Source organism: Vipera berus, assembly GCF_964194415.1.
Source record: "Vipera berus genome assembly, chromosome: 6".
Lineage (NCBI taxonomy): Eukaryota > Metazoa > Chordata > Lepidosauria > Squamata > Viperidae > Vipera > Vipera berus.
Genome location: NC_138208.1, coordinates 30,895,954 through 30,921,025, shown reverse-complemented (window position 1 = coordinate 30,921,025; position 25,072 = coordinate 30,895,954). Strand labels below are relative to the sequence as shown.

Sequence of the window (25,072 nt, the reverse complement as noted above, 5' to 3'; positions counted from 1 at the left end):
ATGTATGGTTTTGAACTGTAGCCAATGTACATTCAGACAAATGGAATATATGCAGTATTTCTGCTTTTCCAACATCAAAAAGATCATGCATGGGATCCTGATGTACAGTAGATTGGAAATTTTATCATCCTCATATAACACATTAGCAAAAATGTCCATTATTATACAGAGCACAAGATACAAAGATACAATCTTTTTAAAATGTCTATACAATTCCAGTTAATATTAAGAACATGTTTTGCCCCTGTTGCAAGATTTCCCATCAGAATAAAAGACATAGATTCATTATTATTGAAAAGTCTAATGAAGGAAAGAAGGAAGGAAGGAAGGAAGGAAGGAAGGAAGGAAGGAAGGAAGGAAGGAAGGAAGGAAGGAAGGAAGGAAAGACCTACCCTGAAAATAAGTCCTGGTTTTTGGGAAAAGCACACACCAAAAACAAAAGGCTGTTTCAATAATTGTATAATGAGGGTTCTGGAGAATACAGACACATGTATGCATCAAATTGGAGGCTATTGGGACTGGAGGCTAAAAGATATGAAGAACAGTTGCAGGAAATGGGTATGTTTAGTTTAATAAAAAGTAGAGGTGACATGATAGCAATATTCCAATATTTGCGGGGCTGCCACAAGGAGGAGGGGGTCAATCTGTTCTCCAAACCATCTGAAGGCAGGACAAGAAGCAATTGATGGAAACTAATCAAGGAGAGAACCAATCCGAAAATAAGTCTTGGTGCTTCTTTTGGAGGCAAAAAAATGCACATATACTTTAAATACACATACCATGTTTCCCCAAAAATAAGACCGGGTCTTTTTTTTTTGGCCTCCAAAAGAGGCACCAGGTCTTATTTTGGGGGGATGTCTTACTCATCTCCAGCACCAACAACCCTGCCCAGCCGGTCCACTTCTTCTACAGCAAAAGGAGAAGCTTCATTCTGCAGCTACATTGCGGCCTGCATTTTGCAGTCAGGCCTTTCTGGAAGGCCTATGCAGCTGAAAACCAAGCTATGGATTCAATCTCTCAGCTGCAGAGGTCTTGCAGAACTGAGATATTTCCTCCAGTCCCCTAATCATCTTGTTGCTCTTCTCTGCACTTTTTCTAGAGTCTCAGCAACTTTTTTATAGTGTAGAGACCAACATTGGTTGCAGTATTCTAGGTGTGGTCTTACTAAGGCTTTATAGAGTGGTATTAGTACCTCATGTGATCTTGATTGAATCCCTCTGTTAATGCAATTTAGGATTGCATTGGCTTTTTTGGCTGCCGCAACACTGGAAAGTCCCTTCAAGCTCTATTCCATTCCATTCCATTCCATTCCATTCCATTCCATTCCATTCCATTCTATTCTATTCTATTCTATTCTATTCTATTCTATTCTATTCTATTCTATTCTATTCTATTCTATTCTATTCTATTCTATTCTATTCTATTCTATTCCTGTCAATTTTGCCATCTCCGCCAATTCCATCCATTTAATTCCAATGTAGGTGTTTGTAAGGCTTCCCACATTTGTGCTACAAATGTTTTGCTGCTGTTATCATATATAAAACAAAGTTCTATAAGATCTTTTATTTTGCTTGTCTGTTGACCCCAAAAGAAAAACCTCTGGTTTCAAATGTATGTTTACCTTTAAAGATCCTCTGAATCAAAATACAGATTTGGTTCCCATATTTTCTAGGTTTATTTCATGTCTACCAAAGACGAAAACATGTTCCTTCAATTTGATTTCATTTAGAATGAGTATTTTAAATACCATTATAAATTTTTTACAATTTATCTCGTTCAAATATCAATGATATATTATAGAAGTTCTCTTTAAGATTATAATTCACATAAATTTCTTCAACATATTCTCCCATTGGTCCAATTATATGTTGTATTCAATTTTTTGCCTAATGATAGTATTGAACTTTCTCATCCTTTGTTTACATTTTCAATAAATGTTTATACATCTTAGCAATAATATGATCATCATTTGTACACAATTCCACATCAAATTCAGTCCTACTCCTACCATTTTCAAAGTCAGTTCTTTTTGTCAAATTTAAATCTTTCCATTAGATAAAATAATGGAGAACCAAATCTGTGTTTTTGTGTTTATGTGTGTGTATGTGTTTGTGTGTGTGTATCTTTCCAATTAGAGATCATCTCTTGTTGTTAATGTAAGGTCCCTTGAGAGAAAGACAGTATATCAATGTAAGTTAATCATTTTTACTTAACTGTGATTTCTCTTCTGAAAAAGATTTCTTGGAATGACAACCATAAAGGTATTTTAGGAAAGAGTCTTGCTTTATATGTATTCCAAATTCTCAGTAGGACATGTCTAGTAAAATATTTTTTTAAAAAAATTTACATTAACGTTAGGTTTGTCATATCACAAATAGATATGAGGTATGACAAATTCCCCAGGGGAGGAAAGCCATGGCAAATCTAGACAACACACTAAAAAGCAGAGACATCACCCTGCCAACAAAAGTGTGTATAGTCAAGGCTATGGTCTTCCCAGTTGCAATGTATGGCTGTGAAAGTTGGACCATAAGAAAAGAATTGAAGCCTTTGAACTATGGTGCTGGAGAAGACTCCTGCAAGTCCCTTGGACTGCAAGGTGATCAAACTGGTCAGTCCTAGAGGAGATCAACCCTGACTGCTCTTTAGAAGGCCAGATTCTGAAGTTGAAACTCAAATACTTTGGCCACCTAATGAGAAGGAAGGACTCACTGGAGAAGAGCCTAATTCTGGGAAAGGTTGAGGGCAAGAGAAGAAGGGGACGACAGAGAATGAGGTGGCTGGATGGAGTCACTGAAGCAGTAGGCATGAGCCTAAATGGATTCCAGAAGATGGTAGAGGACAGGAAGGCCTGGAGGAACATTGTCCATGGGGTTGCGATGGGTTGGACATGACTTCGCAACTAACATCAACAACATGACAAAATTACCCATTCTTTCATCTACACAAAACAGCAAGCTGCAAAATACAACTTCAAATCTGATAATACTAGCTCTCTTTCTTTAGTATCCTAGAGCAATTAGTATGAATTTTCTGTTTCTTGCCTTGCCAAACAAATTTGAAAATATCTTTTTGCCATTTCTTAAATGCTATGTTAGTTGTCAATATAGTAATTGTTTGAGATAGAAGTAACATTCTAGGTAAAATTAAACTTAATGTCACAGATTTATGCTGGAGAAACAAAATTTGGAGAAAGTCAAGAGGCAACCCCACCCAAAAAATAAAAATAAAAAATTCCTGGCCCTACTCATGTTTAGAATTGTGACCTACCATTTCTCTTTCTCACACACAAACATATTTTTTAGGAATAATAACTATAACAAACTTAATTAGAACAGAAAATGTAAAGAAAGAAGAAAAAGCAGAAAAAGCTAAAAGAAAAGGAAATAGAAGAAAATGGGGAAAAGAGCAAAATATAAAAAAAGATGTAAAGACATAGAGAAGTAGTTCCCAATATTCTTTATAGCAGTTATAAAGTACAATGTAAGTATAATTACATTTTAATTACTATCTCTAAAGTTGTATCATGATTTTTTTCCTATAATCTGTCTTGTATAATCATCAAAATCATAAATCATTGGAATTGATTTCAATATGCATTGAAAAGCTTATTATCTTTGTTGGGAAAAATTGCAGCTGTTAAAATGAATGTTTTACCAAAGTTTCTCTTTCTGTTTCAAATGATACCTATTTTGAAAAAAGATGCTAACTTGGATGAGTGGCAGAAGGGTATTAATAAATTTATCTGGGCGGGGAAAAAACCGAGAGTTAAACTTAAGATTTTACATGATGCTTGGGAAAGAGGAGGACTTAAGGTGCCTAATTTGAAATTATATTATGATGCAGTGGTTTTAACATTGGTTAGTGATTGGCTTAATTTAACTAATAAAAGTATACTTTATCTCGAGGGATGGGATTTATTATATGGGTGGCATGCATATTTGATTTATGATAAAGTTGATAAGGCTTTTAAATCTCACATTTTAAGAAGTGCTTTATTGTGTGTTTGGAAAAAGTATTATTATAAGTTAAATTATAAAATACCAATTTGGGGGATTCCTGGACACGCAATAGAGGGGGTATCTATGGGTGTGAATTTGGATATTATTTCTTATAAGCAATTACTTAGATTGGAAGGGAGTCACTGGCAACTAAGGTCGCTAGCCGAGTTAAAACAAGAAAATATTGTACAGTCTTGGTTTCAGTATACTCAATTGCAAGTCAGGTGGAAGTTAGACCAGAAGGTTGGTTTGACGCTGATGGATGAAAATTTGGTAAAACAGATCAAAGATCAAACTCGAGCGCACATAAAGATAATTTATAATGCTTTAATAGAATTGGACTTGGAAATGGAATTGGTGAAAGATTGCATGGTAAAGTGGGCTCAAAATATTCAAGAACCGATTCCACTGGATGTGTGGGAGGTAATTTGGGTTAGAAATGTAAAATTTACTCAAGCCCAAAACTTAAGAGAAATTTTTTATAAAATGTTTTATAGATGGCATTTGGATCCTAAAAAGTTGTCTTGTATGTATTCTAATTTACAGCCCAAATGTTGGAGATGTGGTAGTTTGGATGCTACTTATTTTCATAATTGGTGGACTTGTAGAAATATAAAAGCTTTTTGGATTAAAATTTGGTGGAATATTCAAAAGATTTTTAAGAGAAAGATAAAGTTTACTCCACAGTTATTTTTATTGGGTGTTATTACAGACTGTGACACTAAAGAAATTAATTTGATGTTGAATTTGATAACAGCTGCGAGGTTATTGGTAGGGCAATATTGGAAGAAGGATTGTCTGCCTACTATAGAGGAGTGGACGCTTAAAGTGTCGAATCTAGCAGAAATGGCTAAGATTTCTGCTTACTTGAAAGATCATTCACAAGAGAGATACATTTCGGTTTGGAGAAGATGGATAGATTATATTCAGAAAAAATATGGGACTAAAAAGTTCCATTTAGCTTATGAGTAAATTTTAGATTGTTATTGTTATAATTTAAAAAAATTTTTTAGAAGTTGGGTATTTTAGAGTGTTGGTAATTATGTTAAAGGCGGGTTAAAGTGTATTATGTATTTGGTTTTTTATATAGTTGATTAATGTTAGTTAGATTATGATTACTATATATTTGTCACTCTGTAACCAGCTTTGGGAAGTGGGGGAGGGGGGTTTAGGGGGGGTTGGGAAGGGGATAATTTTGTAACTTTTTATAAAACTTTTCAATAAAAATAAAAAAGAAAGAAAAGCTTGATGCAGCCCTTGAATCCAGTCTTAATGTAAATTTGCTTTATTTTATATATGAGAACAATTTATTGAGATTGTAGTACATTAATATGCTTAGTAGGACCAGAATGTGCGTAAGAATATGTAGGACAGTTTTCTCTGTCTAGTTGCATTTGCAACAGCTGTAAGTAAGCAAGACATTTATAACCTTGTTAAAATGTTAATTTTTTGTGGTATTTTCTAGTTTAATCTTTATGCTATCTTGAATTTGCTATAGCCTTAGGAAAGTTATAAATTCTTAAAGAAATAAATACTTTCTTACAATATAAAAAGTATGCTACTACACTTACACCTTATATTACAAGTTATTTCTTGCATGAAGGAATAAACATTGCTTTCTTCATTTTAGCACAGTTACTTCTAAAAGGATCAAATTAGACACATTAGCCCTTAGAGAATTGTTGCTGCAATATATATTTTGCTGTAGCATCAACTTTTATTTCAGAGTTCTTTCTGTTCTCATGATTTCTTTATTTTAAGAATGTAAGAACAGAGATAGGTTTTCATCTAAACATCTATATTGTCTAAAGATCATTTACAGCAGGTTTATACACATGTATTTTTATACTTTGAGAAAAAGTCTGGATTTTTTATCCATTTGTTTTTGTAGTATTATGACATTTTATAAGATGATTGATTGTACCGTGTTGAAAGCCTACCATGTAATCATCTATTTTTAAATGCTCATTTATCCTACCCAACATTAAAGATTTGTTGTTGTTGTTAGTTGCGAAGTCGTGTCCGGCCCATCGCGACCCTATGGACAATGTTCCTCCAGGCCTTCCTGTCCTCTACCATCTTCTGGAGTCCATCTAAGCTCACGCCTACTGTTTCAGTGACTCCATCCAACCACCTCATTCTCTGTCGTCCCCTTCTTCTATTGCCCTCAATCTTTCCCAGCATTAGGCTCTTCTCCAGTGAGTCCTTCCTTCTCATTAGGTGGCCAAAGTATTTGAGTTTTAGCTTCAGGATCTGGCCTTCTAAAGAGCAGTCAGGGTTGATCTCCTCTAGGACTGACCGGTTTGATCGCCTTGCAGTCCAAGGGACTCGCAGGAGTCTTCTCCAGCACCATAGCTCAAAGGCTTCAATTCTTTGGCGCTCAGCCTTTCTTATGGTCCAGCTTTCACTGCCATACATTGCAACTGGGAAGACCATAGCCTTGACTATACGCACTTTTGTTGACAGGGTGATGTCTCTGCTTTTTAGTGTGCTGTCTAGATTTGCCATGGCTTTCCTCCCCAGGAGCAAGCGTCTTTTAATTTCTTGGCTACAGTCCCCATCTGCAGTGATCTTGGAGCCCAGGAAAACAAAATCTGTCACTACCTCCATTTCTTCCCCATCTATTTGCCAGGAATTGAGAGGGCCAGAGGCCATGATCTTGGTTTTCTTAATGTTAAGTTTCAACCCAAGTTTTGCACTCTCCTTCTTCACCCGCAACAAGAGGCTCTTTAGTTCTTCTTCACTTTCTGCCATTAGAGTGGTATCATCTGCGTATCTTAGGTTGTTGATATTTCTTCCAGCAATCTTAATTCCAACTTTTGATTCATCTAGCCCTGCCTTTCTCATGATGTGCTCTGCATATAAGTTAAATAGGCAGGGTGACAGTATACAGCCTTGCTGGACTCCTTTCCCAATTTTGAACCAATCAGTGGTTCCGTGTCCAGTTCTCACTGTTGCTTCTTGACCCGCATATAGGTTTCTCAAGAGACAAATAAGATGGTCTGGTACTCCCATCTCTTTAAGAACTTGCCACAGTTTGTTATGATCCACACAATCAAAGGCTTTAGCATAGTCAATGAAGCAGAAGTAGATGTTTTTCTGGAACTCCCTAGCTTTCTCCATGATCCAGCGTATGTTAGCAATTTGATCTCTAGTTCCTCTGCCTCTTCGAAATCCTGCCTGTACTTCTGGTAGTTCTCGATCCACATACTGCTGAAGTCTAGCTTGTAGGATTTTAAGCATGACTTTACTAGCATGAGAAATGAGTGCAACGGTGCGATAGTTTGAACATTCTTTGGCACTGCCTTTCTTTGGAATTGGAATGTAAACTGATCTTTTCCAATCCTGTGGCCACTGTTGAGTTTTCCAAATTTGCTGGCAAATTGAGTGTAGCACTTTTACTGCACTGTCTTTTAAGATTTTGAATAGCTCAGCTGGAATACTGTCACCTCCACTAGCTTTGTTGTTGCTCAGCTTTTCTAAGGCCCACTTCACTTCACATTCTAGGATGTCTGGCTCGAGGTCAGTGACCACCTCATTGTGATTATCTGGGACGTTAAGCTCATTCTTGTATAGTTCTTCTGTGTAATTTTGCCACCTCTTCTTAATCTCTTCTGCCTCTGTTAGGTCCCTACCATTTTGGTCCTTTATCATGCCCATTTTTGCATGGAATGTTCCCTTCATCTCTCCAATTTTCTTGAAAAGATCTCTGGTCCTCCCTATTCTATTGTTTTCTTCTATTTCTTTGCACTGTTCATTTAAGAAGGCATTCTTATCTCTTCTAGCTATTCTCTGGAATTCTGCATTCAATTGGGCATATCTATGTTTTTCTCCCTTGCCTTTCGCTTTCCTCCTTTCCTCAGCTATTTGCAAAGTTTCCTCAGACAGCCATTTTGCTTTCTTGCATTTCTTTTTCTTTGGGATGGTTTTGGTTGCTACCTGTTGTACAATGTCGCGAACCTCTGTCCATAGTTCTTCAGGCACTCTGTCTATCAGATCTAATTCCTTAAATCTATTTGTCACCTCTACTGTATATTCAACAGGGATATGATTTAATTCGTACCTGAGTGGCCTAGTGCTTTTCCATACTTTCTTCAGTTTAAGCCTAAACTTTGCAAGGAGAAGCTCATGGTCTGAGCCACAGTCAGCTCCTGGTCTTGTTTTTACCGACTGTATAGAGCTTCTCCATCTTTGGCTGCAGAGCATATAGTCAATCTGATTTCTGTGTTGACCATCTGGTGATGTCCATGTGTAGAGCCATCTCTTGGGTTGTTGGAAAAGAGTGTTTGCTATGACCATCGTATTCTCTTGTCAAAATTCTATCAGCCTGTGCCCTGCTTCATTTTGTACTCCAAGGCCAAACTTGCCTGTTATTCCAGTTATCTTTTGGCTTCCTACTTTAGCATTCCAATCCCCCATGATGATAAGGACATCATTTTTTGGTGTTACTTCTATAAGGTGCTGTAGGGCTTCATAGAACCGGTCAATTTCATCCTCTTCAGCACTGGTGGTTGGGGCATAGACTTGGACTACTGTGATATTGAATGGTTTCCCTTGGATTCGAACTGAGATCATTCTGTCATTTTGAGGATTGTATCCCAGTATTGATTTTCCTACTCTTTTATTAACTATGAAGGCTACTCCATTTCTTCTGAGGGATTCTTGCCCGCAGTAGTATACCTGATGGTCATCTGAATTAAATTCACCCATTCCTGTCCATTTTAGTTCGCTGATACCTAAGATGTCGATGTTCAGTCTTGTCATCTCTTGTTTGACCACGTACAGCTTTCCTTGATTCATGGATCTTACATTCCAGGTTCCTATGGAGAAATAATCTTTACAGCATCGGACTTTCCTTTCACCACCAGACACATCCACAGCTGAGCGTCCTTTCGGCTTTGGCCCAGTCGCTTCATTCTTTCTGGCGCTACTAGTACTAGCCCTCTGCTCTTCCCCAGTAGCATATTGGACGCCTTCCGACCTGAGGGGCTCATCTTCCAGCGTCATATCGTTTTGCCTTTTGGTACTGTCCATAGGGTTTTCATGGCAAAGATACTGGAGTGGGTTGCCATTTCCTTCTCCAGTGGATCATGTTTTGTCAGAACTCTCAGCTATGACCTGTCCGTCTTGGGTGGCCCTGCACGGCATAGCTCATAGCTTCATTGAATTACGCAAGCCCCTTCGCCACGACAAGGCAGTAATCCATGAAGGGGACATTAAAAATATCTAGCAATAATTCACAAGACATGTGAAATGTAAACTTTTGAGCCTGATAAAATCGGATGTGTCTAGAATTAGAGTGCCACAGTTCTGAGGTCTTAAAAAAACAGATCACCATTGAAAAGAGAGTCAAAGTTAAATCCATATTTAAAGATGCTTAGCCTGTCTCTCGTTTTAAGGCGTCTATGCATATATAACTGGAAGTTAAGTCCTATTAAACAAAGTGAGACTTTTGAGTAAAAATAACATTGAGTAAAGAGTGTAATTTATTGAGGTGAATTATGGATCTTAACATACAATTAATAGCAAACTCTGTTGGTGCCAAGAAGAACAGCCAATTTTTATATATATTAGGGTCATTATAAACTACTGCAGTGAAGTCCTATTTTACTTAAACTAAAGGTTTATTGTTTTAAAACAGACAATAACAGAATTTCCATTTGTCTCACAGATTTTTTCTTACCAATTAACACGAGAGGGTGTGACTCAAACTATAAACTGTTTATAAAAATATTATTAGTCCACCCAGTTTCCCTTTTCTCTACTATAATATGTGATGAATGTTGCTTCATATTATGAGGCATCCCTTTTAGGAAACATCCTTTCTCCTGAAATTAGATTAGCCCCATCCCTTTTGATATTCTGAAAGGCTCTCAAAACCCACGAGAGCAGAGACCTGACTACCGTAGTTTCTGGCATATAAGACTACTTTTTAACCCATGAAAATCTTCTCAAAAGTCAGGGGTCGTCTTATACGCCGGGTGCTGAAAATTTAGGGACAGGGCTGGCTGGAAAACCTGGAGCGGATCTTCCATTTAGTCTGCTCAGGGAAAGCGGGACCAATTGGAGAAGAAGCTGCAGTCTGTGATTTTTTACAGGCTGGGGTCTGGGTGTCTTTCCTTCTAAAGTTGAAGAGCAGCTGTAGTATATCCCTACTTGAAAGGCAGGTGGGGAAGGCAGCAGCCAGAGCAGCGGCTTAGCTCTAAGGACACATTTGACTCAGGAACTGGGCGGGCTGGCTGGAAAACCTGGAGCGGATCTCCCATTTGGTCTTTTTTAAAAAAATCCCATTTATATCCTGCCCTTCTCCGAAGACTCAGGGTGGCTTACAATTTAAAGCACAAATCAATGTGCTTAGCAATAGCCTTCATTCTGTGTATATGCCTGTTTATTAGGGCTTTTACCCCCCCCCCAAGCAGCATTATTACAAAGTCAGCTTATTGCCCCCAACAATCTGGGTCCTCATTTTACCTACCTTGGAAGGATGGAAAGCTGACTCAACCTTGAGCCTGGTGGGATGCGAACCTGCACTAATTGCAGGCAGCTGGTGTTACTTAAGGCTCTGCACAGGGAAAGCTTTAGAGTGAATTAGGAAAAGTGAAAAAGTGAATTAGGAAAATAGGGAACGGTTGCTGGAATTGGGTATGTGTAGCTTAACGAAGAGAAGGGTGAGGGGTGACATGATAGCAGTGATCCAATATCTCAGGGGCTGCCAAGCTATTCTCCAAAGCACCTGAAAGCAGGACAAGAAGCAATGGATGGAAACTAGTCAAGGAGAGAAGCAACCTAGAACTAAGGAGAAACTTCCTGACAGTTAGAACAATTAACCAGTGGAACAACCTGCCTCCAGAAGTGGTGAATGCTCCAACACTGGAAGTTTTTAAGAAGAGACTGGACAGCCATTTGTCTGAAATGGTATAGGGTTTCGTGCCTGAGCAGGGGGTTGGACTAGATGACCTCCAAGGTCCCTTCCAACTACTTCTTCTTCTTCTTCTTCTTCTTCTTCTTCTTCTTCTTCTTCTTATTATTATTATTATTATTATTATTATTATTATTATTATTATTATTATTATTATTATTATTATTATTATTTAATCCACTTGCACTGTTTTATGTTTACATGTTTGATGACAAACAGCCTTATGTTTATAAGTGACAGTTTTCCTACTAAGCACCTGCATGTCATAAGCATTTGAATTAAAATTACCATATTAAAATCAAATCTGATGTTTTTTAATTTTTATTTGGTGTGCGTTGGAAGAGGGGTAGTCTTATACGGCGAGTATAGCCCAAACCCTATAATTTAACAGGAAATGTAGGGGGTCGTCTTATACGCCCAGTCATCTTATACGCCGGAAAATACGGTAGATGGCTCCATGGTTAGAGCCATTTTTCAGTTTTCCATTCACTTTGATTGTCGTTTGGATTTTTAGGTTATTTTGTTATTACAGTTTTTTATATCTGAATTTGCTGTTTTTATATTATTTTATCTTTAATATACATAAAACCGTTTATCTTGGCTGTGCACCACCCAAAGTTGCCTTTAGTGAGATGGATGCCTATACAAATTTGATTGCTAAATAAAGAAATAATGTTAACATTTCATATTACTCTGATCCCATTCTATATTATTGGGGGTTGTAATTATAAGAACCATGGAACTTTATAATTTTTTGTCATGAAATAAGTTGCATCATTTGCTAAGGAACTAGAGCTGTGGTTGTTTTTTTTTCAAGAGTAGTAATATGCTTGCTGTGTATTGTAAGTAAATATAAAGATATAATGCAATCAATGGGTTAAAGATGTGAGATATGAATATTTAAATATCCAGTGTTCAATTTAAATATAAAATCAAAGCAGTTAAACAAATTTACTTGAGCAATATAAAATCTGCCACTCTAACATTACAGAGATGGTCAGCATTTATGAAATGTTGGAACAAAACATTTAAGAAGTTATATGGTACAACCACCATACCTGGGCTACAAAATTCCTGATGACCACTGATACTGCAAAGATATCTTGGATGCCATATAAGGGTTATTTGGATTTTTGCAACCCAGGTCTAATGGCCCAGCTGTAAAATCAAAATTAACTGTTGTTACTATAGTGTAATTGATACAATAGACCAATAATTCTCAGCCTGTGGTGTGCAGACCCCTGGGGGTCCATAAAACCGTCACAGGGGGTCCACAAAGGCTTGAAGAAATGTTATGATTTAAATCTCGAGTTATTTAAAAGGGGTGTGGTGAAAAAAAGACTGAGAACCACTGGGTAGATATTATGTAATTTTTTAAAAACAGGAAAAAAGTTACAAGAATGCTAAATATCATTTTATTTTCATACATCTGCCAAAATATTATTCTAATTTGTAAATTTTAAACAATAAGAGGAAAGTTCTAAATGAAACATGGACCATGTACCTTACCTGGTAATGATAATTACTAGGATGAAACAGGCTATGGAACAAACAGGACACACCTTCAGAGTTTGATTATTTTCAACTAGGCAACTGAATGAGTAGATAGTCTAAGTATGTGTCAGGCTACACATCTGTGGCACTTCTAGCCTTCAAAGTAAAGTAATAGTTAAAGAGAATAATAGTTACAATATATCCATGGACAAGTTATTGTATCATAGAATTATATGGAACAAATAGTTTGCACTTAGGGAAAAATGTTTATTAAATATTCTACTCAGGTGTTAAGAAGGAAAAAAATATATATCCAATCTTTCTTCTATAGGTTCCTGTATCAGTGGCCATGATGACTCCCCAAGTGATCACCCCTCAGCAAATGCAACAGATTCTTCAACAACAAGTTTTGTCTCCTCAGCAGCTCCAAGCACTTCTTCAACAACAGCAAGCAGTTATGTTACAGCAGGTAATGTTGGATATTTCTTTGGATAATTAACAGTGTTCCAGCTTATTATATAATCAGCCTTACTTGCTAGTGAGAGATCATATGTTTGCTCTTATACAAAGAAATAATGTAAATCTATGACAAATTTCTTAGTCTAAAACATTTCAAGGATCTAGAGAATTGATTCTGCAACTTTGAATACAACTTTAATATCTAGTTCAGGAATAACAATGGCAAGTGGAGTGTGAAGAGGGCATTTTAATTTTTTATCCCACTTTTATTATTGTTCATAAATATCTCAAGGTGACAATTGTAGCTAATAGAGTACATCTTCCTCCTCCTTTTCCCCCACAATAATCCTGAAATAAACCAATGTTTATTTCAATGTTGAAATGTTCAAGAACTTAAGTATTTTATGAGTGATCAGTTGAACAAATAATGTAAATATACTTTAAGATCATAGTTGCTTTAAAATTATATGATGTTAGCAATTTGAACCTAGTTTTTTTAATCAAATGGAAAGAGAAGTTAGAATGAGAGAAGCAGGGCTTTTTTTCTCATAGAACGCTCAGAACGGTGTTCCAGAACTTTTTTTTTCAAAACAAACAAACAAACAAACAAACAGCTCCCTTATTGGTTTTCCTAAGCCTATTGCAGGGCTAGCAATCTTGGCTCTTTTTTATGACTCGTAAACTTCAACTCCCAGAAATCCTGAGCCAGCCATGCTGAGGGGAAAGGGAGAGGTTTCCAAGCTGAGCCATGCTGGCTCAGGAATTCTGGGAGTTGAAGTCCTTGAGTCATAAAAGAGCCTGCACTAGAGGAGGACATTAAAATTATTTACAGGATTACTTCTTTAGGAACTAAACTTTTAGAATCTAAAACAGCTAATTCACAAAAGCCAACATGAAAGAACCTCACATTTTTCATCTGCTTCTGTCTTTTGGAAGGTAAAATTAAATAACAAAATAATCTATTTCTTATGTTAACATCTCTGCAATGAAATCAAAGGTAACAGGAAATAAATGAGAAACATTTTTCTCAATGTAATATGTCTAATTTAGCTGATTCTAGAAAGAAAATAGTATCTTTTGTACACTCTTGAAAACTATTTTGAATCTAAACAATTCTTAAGAATGAAATATTCTTAATTTGGACTTTACTTTTACTCTTTGGACTGTTGTGTGTTTTGAAAAATAGATTATTTAGAATCTAGTTATGTTGCACTTTCAGTCTTTAAATAATTAACCTAGAATTTACATAACAATATATGATGTTTTCCCTGGTGAGCTTAACATCAATAACAACATTTATTAAAAAGGCTAAAATAATTTCTGGGGGTATTATCTGTATAGTAAAATTTTGGACAAGCAGTGATCATGTTGCATATGTGCATAAGCGTAGTCAGTAGCATATGCCTTTTTAAAAATATCAAACATGCAAAGAAACAAAAATAAGTCCAAAATATCTGTATTACATCCAGAAATGCCAACGTTGCAACCAATATTTCTCATCCATAACTATGGCAAATGTTTCTCTGGGATCAGTAACGCAACAGGGATTGCTTTTTCCTTCCAGTAACATATACCTAAAACCAGTTTATTGCATTTGGCAATTGTACTAAAAAAAAAATCTTTCATTGAATTTGAAATCAAGTGAAAAATTGATTTAAATTAATTTTATTAAAACAAATTAATGGCAATTCTTTTATAAAAAGTTGCCTCAAACAAAATAAGTTTGACATGCCTGCTCTAGATAGTTGAATGCTCCAAAATAAATTCTAGACCAGGCCTGTACATGCAGCCTACCAAGCACCCTTGGACAGAGCACAGACTTTTTTTAAAAAAGTAATGAAATCATCACCACTGCCCTGAAAGTCATGTTGCCTAGTGCCTCTATGGCCTACCATGACCACAAGCTCCAACACTGTAGATGCTCCTCTAGTCACCAAATCATTGATTAGCCCACCAGCATTCCTTTGCAGACCACAAAGATTTTTAATTTATCAGTGTGGGCCTTTCCTTTCTACAAGATAATAATAATAATAATAATAATAATAATAATAATAATAATAATAATAATAATAATAATAATAATAATAATAATAATAACAACAACAATAATAATAATAATAATAATAATAATAATAACAACAACAATAATAATAATAATAATAATAACAATAATAATAATAATAATAATAATAATAACAACAACAACAATAATAATAATAATAATAATAATAATAATAATAATAGAAGAAGAAGAAGAAGAAGAAGAAGAAGAAGAAGAAGAAGAAGAAGAAGAAGAAGAAGAAGAAGAAGAAGAAGAAGAAGAAGAAGAAGAAAGAAGAAGAAGAAGAAGAAGTTGGAAGGGACCTTGGAGGTCATCTAGTCCAACCCCCTGCTCAGGCAGGAAACCCTATACCATTTCAGGCAAATGGCTGGCCAGTCTCTTCTTAAAAACTTCCAGTGTTGGAGCATTCACCACATCTGGAGGCAGGTTGTTCCACTGGTTAGTTGTTCTAACTGTCAGGAAATTTCTCCTTAGTTCTTGGTTGCTTCTCTCCTTGACTAGTTTCCATCCATTGCTTCTTGTCCTGCTTTCAGGTGCTTTGGAGAATAGCTTGACTCCCTCTTCTTTGTGGCAGCCCCTGAGATATTGGAACACTGCTATCATGTCACCCCTCACCGTCCTCTTCATTAAACTACACATACCCAATTCCAGCAACTGTTCCCTATATGTTTTAGCCTCCAGTCCCCCAATCATCTTTGTTGCTCTTCTCTGTACTCTTTCTAGAGTCTCGACATCTTTTTTACATCGTGGTGACCAAAACTGGATGCAATATTCCAGGTGTGGCCTTACCAAGGCATTGTAAAGTGGTATTAGTACTTCACGTGATCTTGATTCTATCCCTCTGTTAGTGCAGCCTAGCACTGTGTTGGCTTTTTTGGCAGCTGCAGCACACTGCTGGCTCATATTTAAGTGATTGTCCACTAGGACTCTGAGATCTCTCTCACAGTTACTACTATTGAGCAAGGTACCACCTATACTATACCTGTTTATTTGACTTTTCCTGCCTAAATGTAAAACCTTACTTTTTTCACAATTGCATTTCATTTTGTTAGATAGTGCCCAGTGTTCGAGTCTGTCCAGATCCTCCTGTATCTTAAGCCTATCTTCTGGAGTATTGGCTATTCCTGCCAGCTTGGTGTTGTCTGAAAATTTGATGAGTTCCCCATCTATCCCCTCATCCAAATCATTTATTTGCCAATTATATAATATTTGTATGCAATCCACATGGCAAGGTTTGGGGGAAACTTACAATAGAAAAAATATATTTTTAAAATCATAAGATTAAAACATCGCCTGGCCCGCACCGCCTCCGCTGCCCGCATTGCGCAGCCCCACCGTATAGAGTGGGCTCTGCTGCTCCCACAGCACCAGCCCTGCCGGCTCCGGCCCCAGGGAGGGGAGCCCGCCGCCAACACCCTTCACACCTGTGACTGCAGTAGCACCGCCCCCCCCCCGCCTCCTGCACCCGCCAAGATGAGAGTTCCAGCACCTTTTTTTTTTAGAAAAAAAGCACTGGAGAGGAGTAAATCTGGAATGAAAGTCAAGAATCCCTGATACCTTTGATTGAAAACCAAAGAACAATATTGTCACATATCATTACAATATCTATTATCACTTTTAACTAAACTTAAGAGGAATATAATTAATTATCATGATGAAAATATGTTTATTTTCAGAATGTTTAAACAAGAAATGTGGTTTCATAGAAATTACACTGAAATAACATTTTGCTATACATCTGGTATGTTGCTAATCCTGCACAGGCAGATTATTGAACTCTGCACTCTTATTACATATGAGGAAGTTTATATTTAGGTATGGCAGGAAGGAAGGAAGGAAGGAAGGAAGGAAGGAAGGAAGGAAGGAAGGAAGGAAGGAAGGAAGGAAGGAAGGAAGGAAGGAAGGAAGGAAGAAAAGCATTAGTTTGCCTTTGTTGTTTGTGATCTAGAATATGGATCTATGCTCTTTTTTAGGATACTTTGAAATCTGCACTGGGATATTTCAGAATTGATTTAAGAGGAGAGAAGTCAATATAGATTTGCATCTTCAATTTTTTTTTGTTTTATGATATAGCTCAGCGACTACTTTGCCACATGCCAATCTAGAAGAGTTTAGGAGATACATAATATGTGAAACTTTACCTTTATTTATTAAAGTCAAAATGATTTATTCAGCAACAACTTCAAGAATTTTACAAGAAACAACAAGAGCAGTTACATCTTCAGCTTTTGCAGCAGCAACAGCAACAGCAGCAGCAGCAGCAGCAGCAGCACCCTCCAGGAAAGCAAGCAAAAGAGGTAGAGCCTAAATAACTAATCAATAAATTATTTCTGCAAGTAGGGCAGCTGGGGAGGAGAAGAATAAGTTATTCTGATTATGTTGATTTTTGTTTGGTGTTTGTTTTTGCTAAGGTCATCTTTATAGGAAGCTGTTGGTATTGAAACAATTCCAAAATCGCTCATGTAGCCAATATTGTGTGTAAATAATGTCCCCTTAGGATATTATTCATATAGAGAATATCTTGGGTGAACTAAGCTATCTCTAGATACAGATTTTGCTTCTTAAGGATAATTCAATAATTGAAGAGGTTGGGAAAAATGCTCTGTACTGTGATTGCAGAAATCACCACCAGGAAGTGACAGCTGTATCCATGGAGATTCTGGTTCACACAAGACATTCTCTGTGCAAAAATGTCCTTGGGGAACATTGCAAGAAGACAAACCTGACTTCATGAAATGGCCCATAGAATTGGTAAGATGATCAGATAGATTGCTACAGTAGATAGAATAAATATGATAGAATAAATACTTAGATTACACAAATTGGAGGTTATATAGAATGATTGTATATTGGGTATAATATTTACATTGAGTACTCTGAATATTCATTCAGTAAAATGATGGATTCTGTATAATTTTGTATTTCAGCATTTTAAACTTTAAAGAACTGGGTTATATAATAAAGGTTATGATCAGGGCTTTTTTTGTCATAGAACGCTCAGAACGAAGTTCCAGCACCTTTTTTGGATGGAACCTTATAGGGTAGGCAAGGCGGGTTGTATGACGTGTGTGAGTTCCGGCACCTTTTTCTTTTACAAAAAAAGCACTGGTTATGATTGTAATAGTTCATTTAAATCTTTCTATGAGAATGATACAGTCCTTAGCCCTTTCATCCTGAAGGTCAGTTCTTAAATACATTCAATGAAAGTAATAACAATTGAAATAGAATGTCACAGCTTCTTTTGTTTGCAGTTATGGAGGCTGAAGTTTGCCATCCAGTTCTATTGTCTTTCAGTGTCCATTCAGTGGTGAACAAAGTACTGATTGACTGATATATGTAAGGAAGCTTGAACTGATGAAAGACTTAACTTCTCTTTGTGATATAAGAAAGAGATGACTCAAGTGTACCTCTAGTTCAGAAATGGATAATGGTTAGTAGAAAATTGTAAAAAAAATGGGCATAGACTTTGAAGTCACAGACTCTGATTAATGAACTGTTACTGTATGTTTGGAATGGTGAGTAGAAAGTTGCAGTTTGATGTGCTCATAAATCAACCTGACAAGCCAGTTTCTCAGGCCTAGCTTGCACCTGTCAGCAAACTGCATCAGCTATAAATATAATACAAACAAAACATGTTCAAGTAGTTAAATTAATCAGCAGGTATCCTAGACATTGTCTAGTAGCTGCCCATTATGCAAACATGCACCATCCAGTTCTGACCTCCCAAGGCATTGTTTCTGTTTGGATTTGTAAATAGAATTTCAGACAGCTATCAACTACAGAATAGAAATTGCTCCCTTATTTCTCCTGAGGCTCTGAGCAATCCACACAACTTGCTCCATTATGCAGTCGGTTTTCCAATGAGCGCATCAGAAGTTTCTCTTCTCCAAACTAAAAAAAAAGAAAGGTCTTCCACAGCAGCTTGTCTTTCTCTGAAGTGTGACTACATTCGTGTATCCTCCTGAGCCTAAAGAACTCTGTCTTGTCTTGTAACGCCTCACAAAATTGGAAGTTAGCTTTTTCCTTTATAATAGAATCCTTCTTTACCATGAATATAATGCTAGGGACCTAATGTAGTCCAACAAGAGCAGCAAAGAAACTAACAGGCTAGCAAAATGAAGGCTACATCCCAGTTTACTAATAGATCACTGGAGATTTCCTTTACGGGCCACTGCAGATCATAGTTATTCAGCTGGAAAAATAAGACTGCTTTTGAATTAAAGTTTGAGATAAAGAATTACACCTTCAGCCAAGATAAATTTGTACTTAGATGTCATGAATTTTATCCATTTGTTCTTTAAGTTGAAAAAGTGGTTGTCTTCTTTCTTCTGACACTTTGCTAAAAAAGAGTCCTAAAAGCAGATCATCTTTCCCACTAAAATCTAATTATTTGTAAACCAAGCTTTCTTTTTTTTAAGAAAAAGCCCTATTTCTACAAATGCTATTGTTATTTAATCACTAAAATAAACCAGTTGTTGACTGAATCTTGCCTTTTTCCATTCTTTGTTACATTTTTTCTGTTTTGCAGCAGCAGCAACAGCAGCAGCAGTTAGCAGCCCAGCAGCTTGTCTTCCAGCAGCAGCTCCTCCAAATGCAACAACTTCAACAGCAGCAACATCTGCTGAATCTTCAGCGTCAGGGACTCATTTCCATTCCTCCTGGCCAGCCTGCTCTTCCTGTCCAGTCATTGCCACAAGGTATGATATGACTGATTTCTAGATCACAGCTTCTTCTGTTTGCAGCTTTATCATGATCTCCAACTTAGTATTTCAGATGTTTACTTAGTTTGATTATTCAAATATTTAAAATTCATTTATTTTATTCAGGAGGCTGTTCATATGAGCAGTGTTTGGTATTTTTAAGTGTGTAGCTTTTATAGAAGAATGCTGATTGGGAATAGTTCATTTTTATATGCTGAAAACTTTTACAATTGTGTTCCATTTAATTAAAAACAAAAGGGGTATCATTGATATTTTAAAACAAACTGTAAAAGCAGGATTTTTACAATTTGTTTAGCACGTTTTCTGTTATTTCCAAGATTGAAAATAATTTAACAATTTTCCATGATTCACCGTTTTTTTAGTAATCACAACTCAGGGATATAGAATGGAAACTGATGGGAATATGCAGATTCTGAGAGCTTGTTTTTGTATATATAGTATATTCAGTTTTTTTAACTGAATATAGAATCCTTTTGCATTCCCACTTTTGACATAATGTTTTTTTTACCATACATTTATGAAAGGAAAGGAAAGCTACATCTTTGGGTTGTAAAATACTTTTGTTCTTTACCATGGAAGTATCAGAATTATTGCTAATATAGTGTTTCTCCTTTACATTGCATTGTATGGCGATAATATAGATGCAGTCTTTCCAATAGCAAGTATATTCTACTTTTGCTATAATTTTAATCTCAGAATGTTTGCCAGATTATATTGGAATCTGGAATCAACTGCAGAATGGATTAATAAATCATTCCTGTTTATTGACAACATAAGAATTAAAAATGACTATAGCTCAGCAGACATGTATATCCTTGGAGATGCAACAGCAACTTATTACACTCCATAAATTTCATAATTCTCCCATGAAAAATTAAGATTCAATAGAGAGGACTGTTTTTTGAGAGGTGTGTGCATTTCATACATCTTTGTCCTAAAGGGTGTAAATGTAATGCACATTAATACTTAGCTTAAGATGAAACTTACAGTCAGACATTGTTTAGAACTTTAGTGTTATTAAATGAGATTTTTGCAAATGGTCAGAATTCTGGTAATTTTGATTAATTGAATAATTTTAGTTAATCATAACATTTCATCATTTGGCAATAAAATCAATGCAGATGAAAGTCATATGAGTTTATCCATGTTCTTCAAATTTATAATGAGATCAAATCCTTCCAGGTATAAGTAGGTCATTTTGGTCCAGGTTAAAAGATATATGATTCAGTGGGAAAGGATGTGATTATTTTTATTATTGGCTTACATTTATATACTTTTTAAAGAAAAAATACCAAAAAAGAAAAAAAAGGCCCAAAATGAACTAGTTGCATTGCTCCATTAAATGTAGTTTGAAGTAATGAAAATTGCAAGTACTCACCCGTTGTTATTATAAGGCACAGGAAAACATACATTACATGCAATTCTCTAAGAAATTGGAATGGGTAGCCACTGAATTATCCCTATTAGCAGCAACTCACCCTTCAAGTTGGTAACTAGTAAAATCAAAACATATCAATTTAAAAATAAAAAAAAACCAAATCCACCACATATTTTATATTCCAGGTAGGGTTTTCCTCAGATCAGCAATTCAAGAAGGAAGAAAGGTTGATCCACTGCTCATGTCTAGCTTTAGGTTAAATATTTTATCTCAGTAGCAATGTTTGGATAACTATGCTTGAAACTTCCAAGAATGAGAAATATTTAACTGTGGGTGTTAGAGAATTTAGTGAAGAGTCATATTATGATTTCAATGATTTTTTTTCTTTTAATATAAACGCACAAGCAAGAGTTTGATCTCATGTGAAGATTCTTACATAAATGTTCAGTTATCATTTTTAAAAATAGAGGTTTAATATGGTTCTATTGTTTAAAATGTGTGGCTCCTCCAGATATACTAGGTAGGATATTCATCAAATTTTCAGCTTCTCAAACTGAGCTTCAAAAAATCAAGATAAAGTACTTGATTTCTCCCAAGCAAAAGAGACTAAAACCTTCTCTCTTTCCAAAATTACTCATTCTTTCTGGGCCTGCAGATGAGGAAAACTTCTTTATGCTTTCCAAGAAAGCATTTACTCCTGGCTTGAAGAATTTTTTCTGCCTTTGCTCTTTATCATCTTTCTAATACTCTTCTTTTGTCGTTGTATACATTGTTTGTCTACCTCCATGTCAGTGTGTTGCCCTAGTAAACAACACTCATATGCTGTCACTGTTTATCCTATACTAATTGATCATTCTTTTACGCAGTACTCAAAGTATGAAGGGGGGGATTATATTATATTGATTATAATATATTGAACAGGATTCTAATAACTCTGATGATTGGTTTAAATGTTGAAATGCTGCCAAATAATTAAATTTTGCATCACCATCATTATTGAAACCTCCCATTCCATAAAATATTTGCTTGAATCAAAGGGAGATTATTGGCCAATGGCAAGTAACTTGGAAAAATATCAAATAGTTCTTCTAGATAATACATTCAGTTACAGTAAAGCAGGGCTCAATTTAACTTGGCCACCTTTCTTTGCCAACTGAAACAAGATATTGCACATTATTGTGTTCAAACCATTTCTGAAGTGTTTTGTGGGTACCCAGATCTGACTGATCAGCCCCTCGAGGATCCAGACTGTACTGTGTGTACTGATAGTTTTATATGTCAGTTTTAAACTGACAACACTGTGGTCAGTTTAGTTCAGGTAGTAGAAGCAGAAGCTCTCCTGGCTGGAGCTTCAGCTCAGAAAGCTGAACTTACTGCCTTGACTAGAACCTTGGAGTTGCCAGAAGGTGTGGTTGTCAATATTTATACTGATAGCAGATTTTCTTTTGGAGTGGTACTTGTCCTTGGCACCTTATGGAAAGAGGATGGCTTATTAAATGTGCAAGGAAATCCCATTAAATATGGGGCTGAGATTGTTGTGATTCAGGGTCAGCCTGTGGGTTCGGCAGTTGGGTCGGACGACTCAGAGGAGGAGGAGGGGGTGTTGAAGAGCTTCCTGATGATGGCCTTGAGGCTCTGCAGAGCCCTCAGCCGGGCCCCTCCCACCTGGTCACGACGGAGACCCAACTGTGTGAGCCTGACAGTGTGGATGAAGATGACCCACAGCTGGCCCTGTTCAAGGACGCCTGATGCAGGAGGCAGTCAATCAGGAGTAAACAGAGGAAGGCAATGGGGCACCTCGGAAGGAGGCAGAGAGAGGCCACGCCCTGAACTGTATTTAAGGGGAATGTGTGGGAGGGCTGGTTTGCTGAAGGCAACCGCTTGGATAGTTCCTGTTTCATAGCTCCTGTTTCATGGTTGGTGTCTTGTCTTGCTCTGTTTTATGTTAATAAATTTGGCAGGCTTTATTCCAGCCTCTTGCCATTTGTAAAGGGGTTGTCCCTGCTTTTGCTGTAGGGCCGGTAGCAGGCTGGTACAGAACAGTTTGCCTTCAGCCTCCCACCCCTTACTATTATTATGGAGCAGCTACATGCTGAGAATGCCCAGCTCACCCAGCAACTCACTTTGCTGGCAGCTCAGGTGGCTCAACTGCAAGCTCAGGTCCATTCTGCACCCCCACCATCACCCCCACCCAGGAGAAAATGCTAAGTTGCGATGCCGGATAAATTTACTGGCAATCCAGAACTGTTTCCTGCTTTCCTGGGACAATGCCAGCTCTTTATCAGCGTGAGAGCAGCTGATTTCCCCACTGACCGGGATAAGGTGGGGTTTGTGTTAAGCCTTCTTTCGGGTGATGCAGCTCGTTGGGGCACGCCTCTGCTGGCTCAACCTAGCACATTGTTGGACAACTTTGTGGGGTTTTGTGATCATATGCATCTGATGTATGAGGACCCTATTAAGACGCAGACTGCTACTCGACGCCTGAAAGCTCTGAGGCAGGGTCAGAGGCTATATCAGCGATTTTCGGCTGCTTAGCCAGGATTCCGCCTGGAATGAGGCTGCACTTGTGGATGCCTTCCAGGATGGATTGTCGGAGGAGATGTTGGATGAGCTGGCCCGTGTGGATATTCCTTCAGACGTGAATGGGCTGATCCATCTCTGCCTGCGGATCAATGCTCGGTTGCAGCAGCAAAGGAGTCGCCGTGCCACCCCACAGACCCCTGCCGCCCCTGTTGTGTGTGAGCCCCCAGTTCAAAGGGAGGAGCCAATGGAGCTGGGTGCCGCCAGGTCTCGTCTATCGGTGACTGAAATGAACAGATGACGATCGGGGGTGTGTGTGTTTTTACTGTGGGGATCCTGGGCATTTGGCTGCTTTTTGCCCAAAGAAGCGACAGCGGGCATCAGTGACAGAGTCTGCCCTGAGAAAGTCCCCTACTTTTCTGTCAGGAAACGCCCCGAGCCCGATCTAGACGGTGTGATAGATCAGGCGGCCCACAACAACACTGAGCGACGTCTTTCCGATGCTGCCTGTGGACCTCCATGGCATCTGATATTGGAGGCACATCTGATCCTTCCTGGCAAGCCAGAGGGGATTCCAGTCCATGCCTTAATTGACTCTGGGGCCACCACAAATTTTATGGCATTTGTGGCCAAATGGGCTGTTCCCCAGTGCCCGGTGGATCCGCCCATGTTAGTGGAGACTATCGATGGTCGAGTGCTCCTGTCTGGGCCAATTACGGCCGCCATGCAACCATTATGTATGGCCATCAGTTCCCATGTGGAGGCCATCCAGTTCTATATCACCTCAGATCTGCACTTCCCCGTGGTCTTGGGACTGGCATGGCTCCGGGCACATGACCCACAGATCTATTGGTCACAGAACTTGGTCACCTTTCCAAGCTTGCAGTGCATGGACCACTCCCGCCATATCTGTGCCGGCCAGGTGGAGGGTTCCCCAGGGGTTTCCTTGACTCCCGAACTGTCCGACTTTGCTGATGTATTCAGTGAGACAGAGGCGGATCAACTACCCCCGCACAGGCCCTATGACTGGCCCATTGATTTAGTCCCTGATGTGCCACTCCCAGTGGGGCGTTTGTACTCCATGTCGGACCCCGAGTTGGCTGCATTGCGGGACTTTCTGGAGAAGAATTTGGCTCGCAGTTTCATCCGGCCCTCGTCCTCGCCAGTGTCTGCACCCGTGCTCTTCGTCAAAAAGAAGTCGGGCGAATTGCGGCTTTGCTGCGATTATAGGAAACTCAACGCCATCACGGTGCACAATCGTTACCCGCTGCCCCTCATCCCCGAACTCTTGGACCGACTCCGGGAGGCTAAGATCTTCATGAAACTGGACCTGCGTGGAGCTTACAACCTTGTCAGGGTTCGGTCAGGTGATGAGTGGAAGACGGTGTTTGGTACTCGCTATGGACATTTTGAGTACACGGTGATGCCGTTTGGCCTGACCAATGTCCCCACCGTGTTTCAACATTTCATGAACGACATTTTCCGGGATTTGTTGGATCAGTTTGTCCTGATCTACTT

At 37.9% G+C, this 25,072-nt stretch overlaps 1 protein-coding gene across 6 annotated transcripts in view; it reads left to right on the top strand.

Annotated features, from left to right (window-relative positions):
- Window positions 1-25,072, top strand: part of FOXP2 (forkhead box P2) — a gene marked incomplete at both ends in the record, with an annotated part of 376,809 nt that overhangs the window by 234,259 nt on the left and 117,478 nt on the right. For 2 of the 6 annotated variants that reach the window (XM_081330288.1, XM_081330286.1), the window contains 3 exons: window positions 12,746-12,883; window positions 17,110-17,232; window positions 19,473-19,632. In XM_081330288.1, the coding sequence (XP_081186414.1) occupies window positions 12,746-12,883; window positions 17,110-17,232; window positions 19,473-19,632 (421 nt within the window). Of the gene's footprint in view, window positions 1-12,745; window positions 12,884-17,109; window positions 17,233-19,463; window positions 19,633-25,072 lie in introns of all 6 variants that reach the window. The other 4 variants (XM_081330287.1, XM_081330285.1, XM_081330284.1 and 1 more) reach the window with 3 other exon arrangements.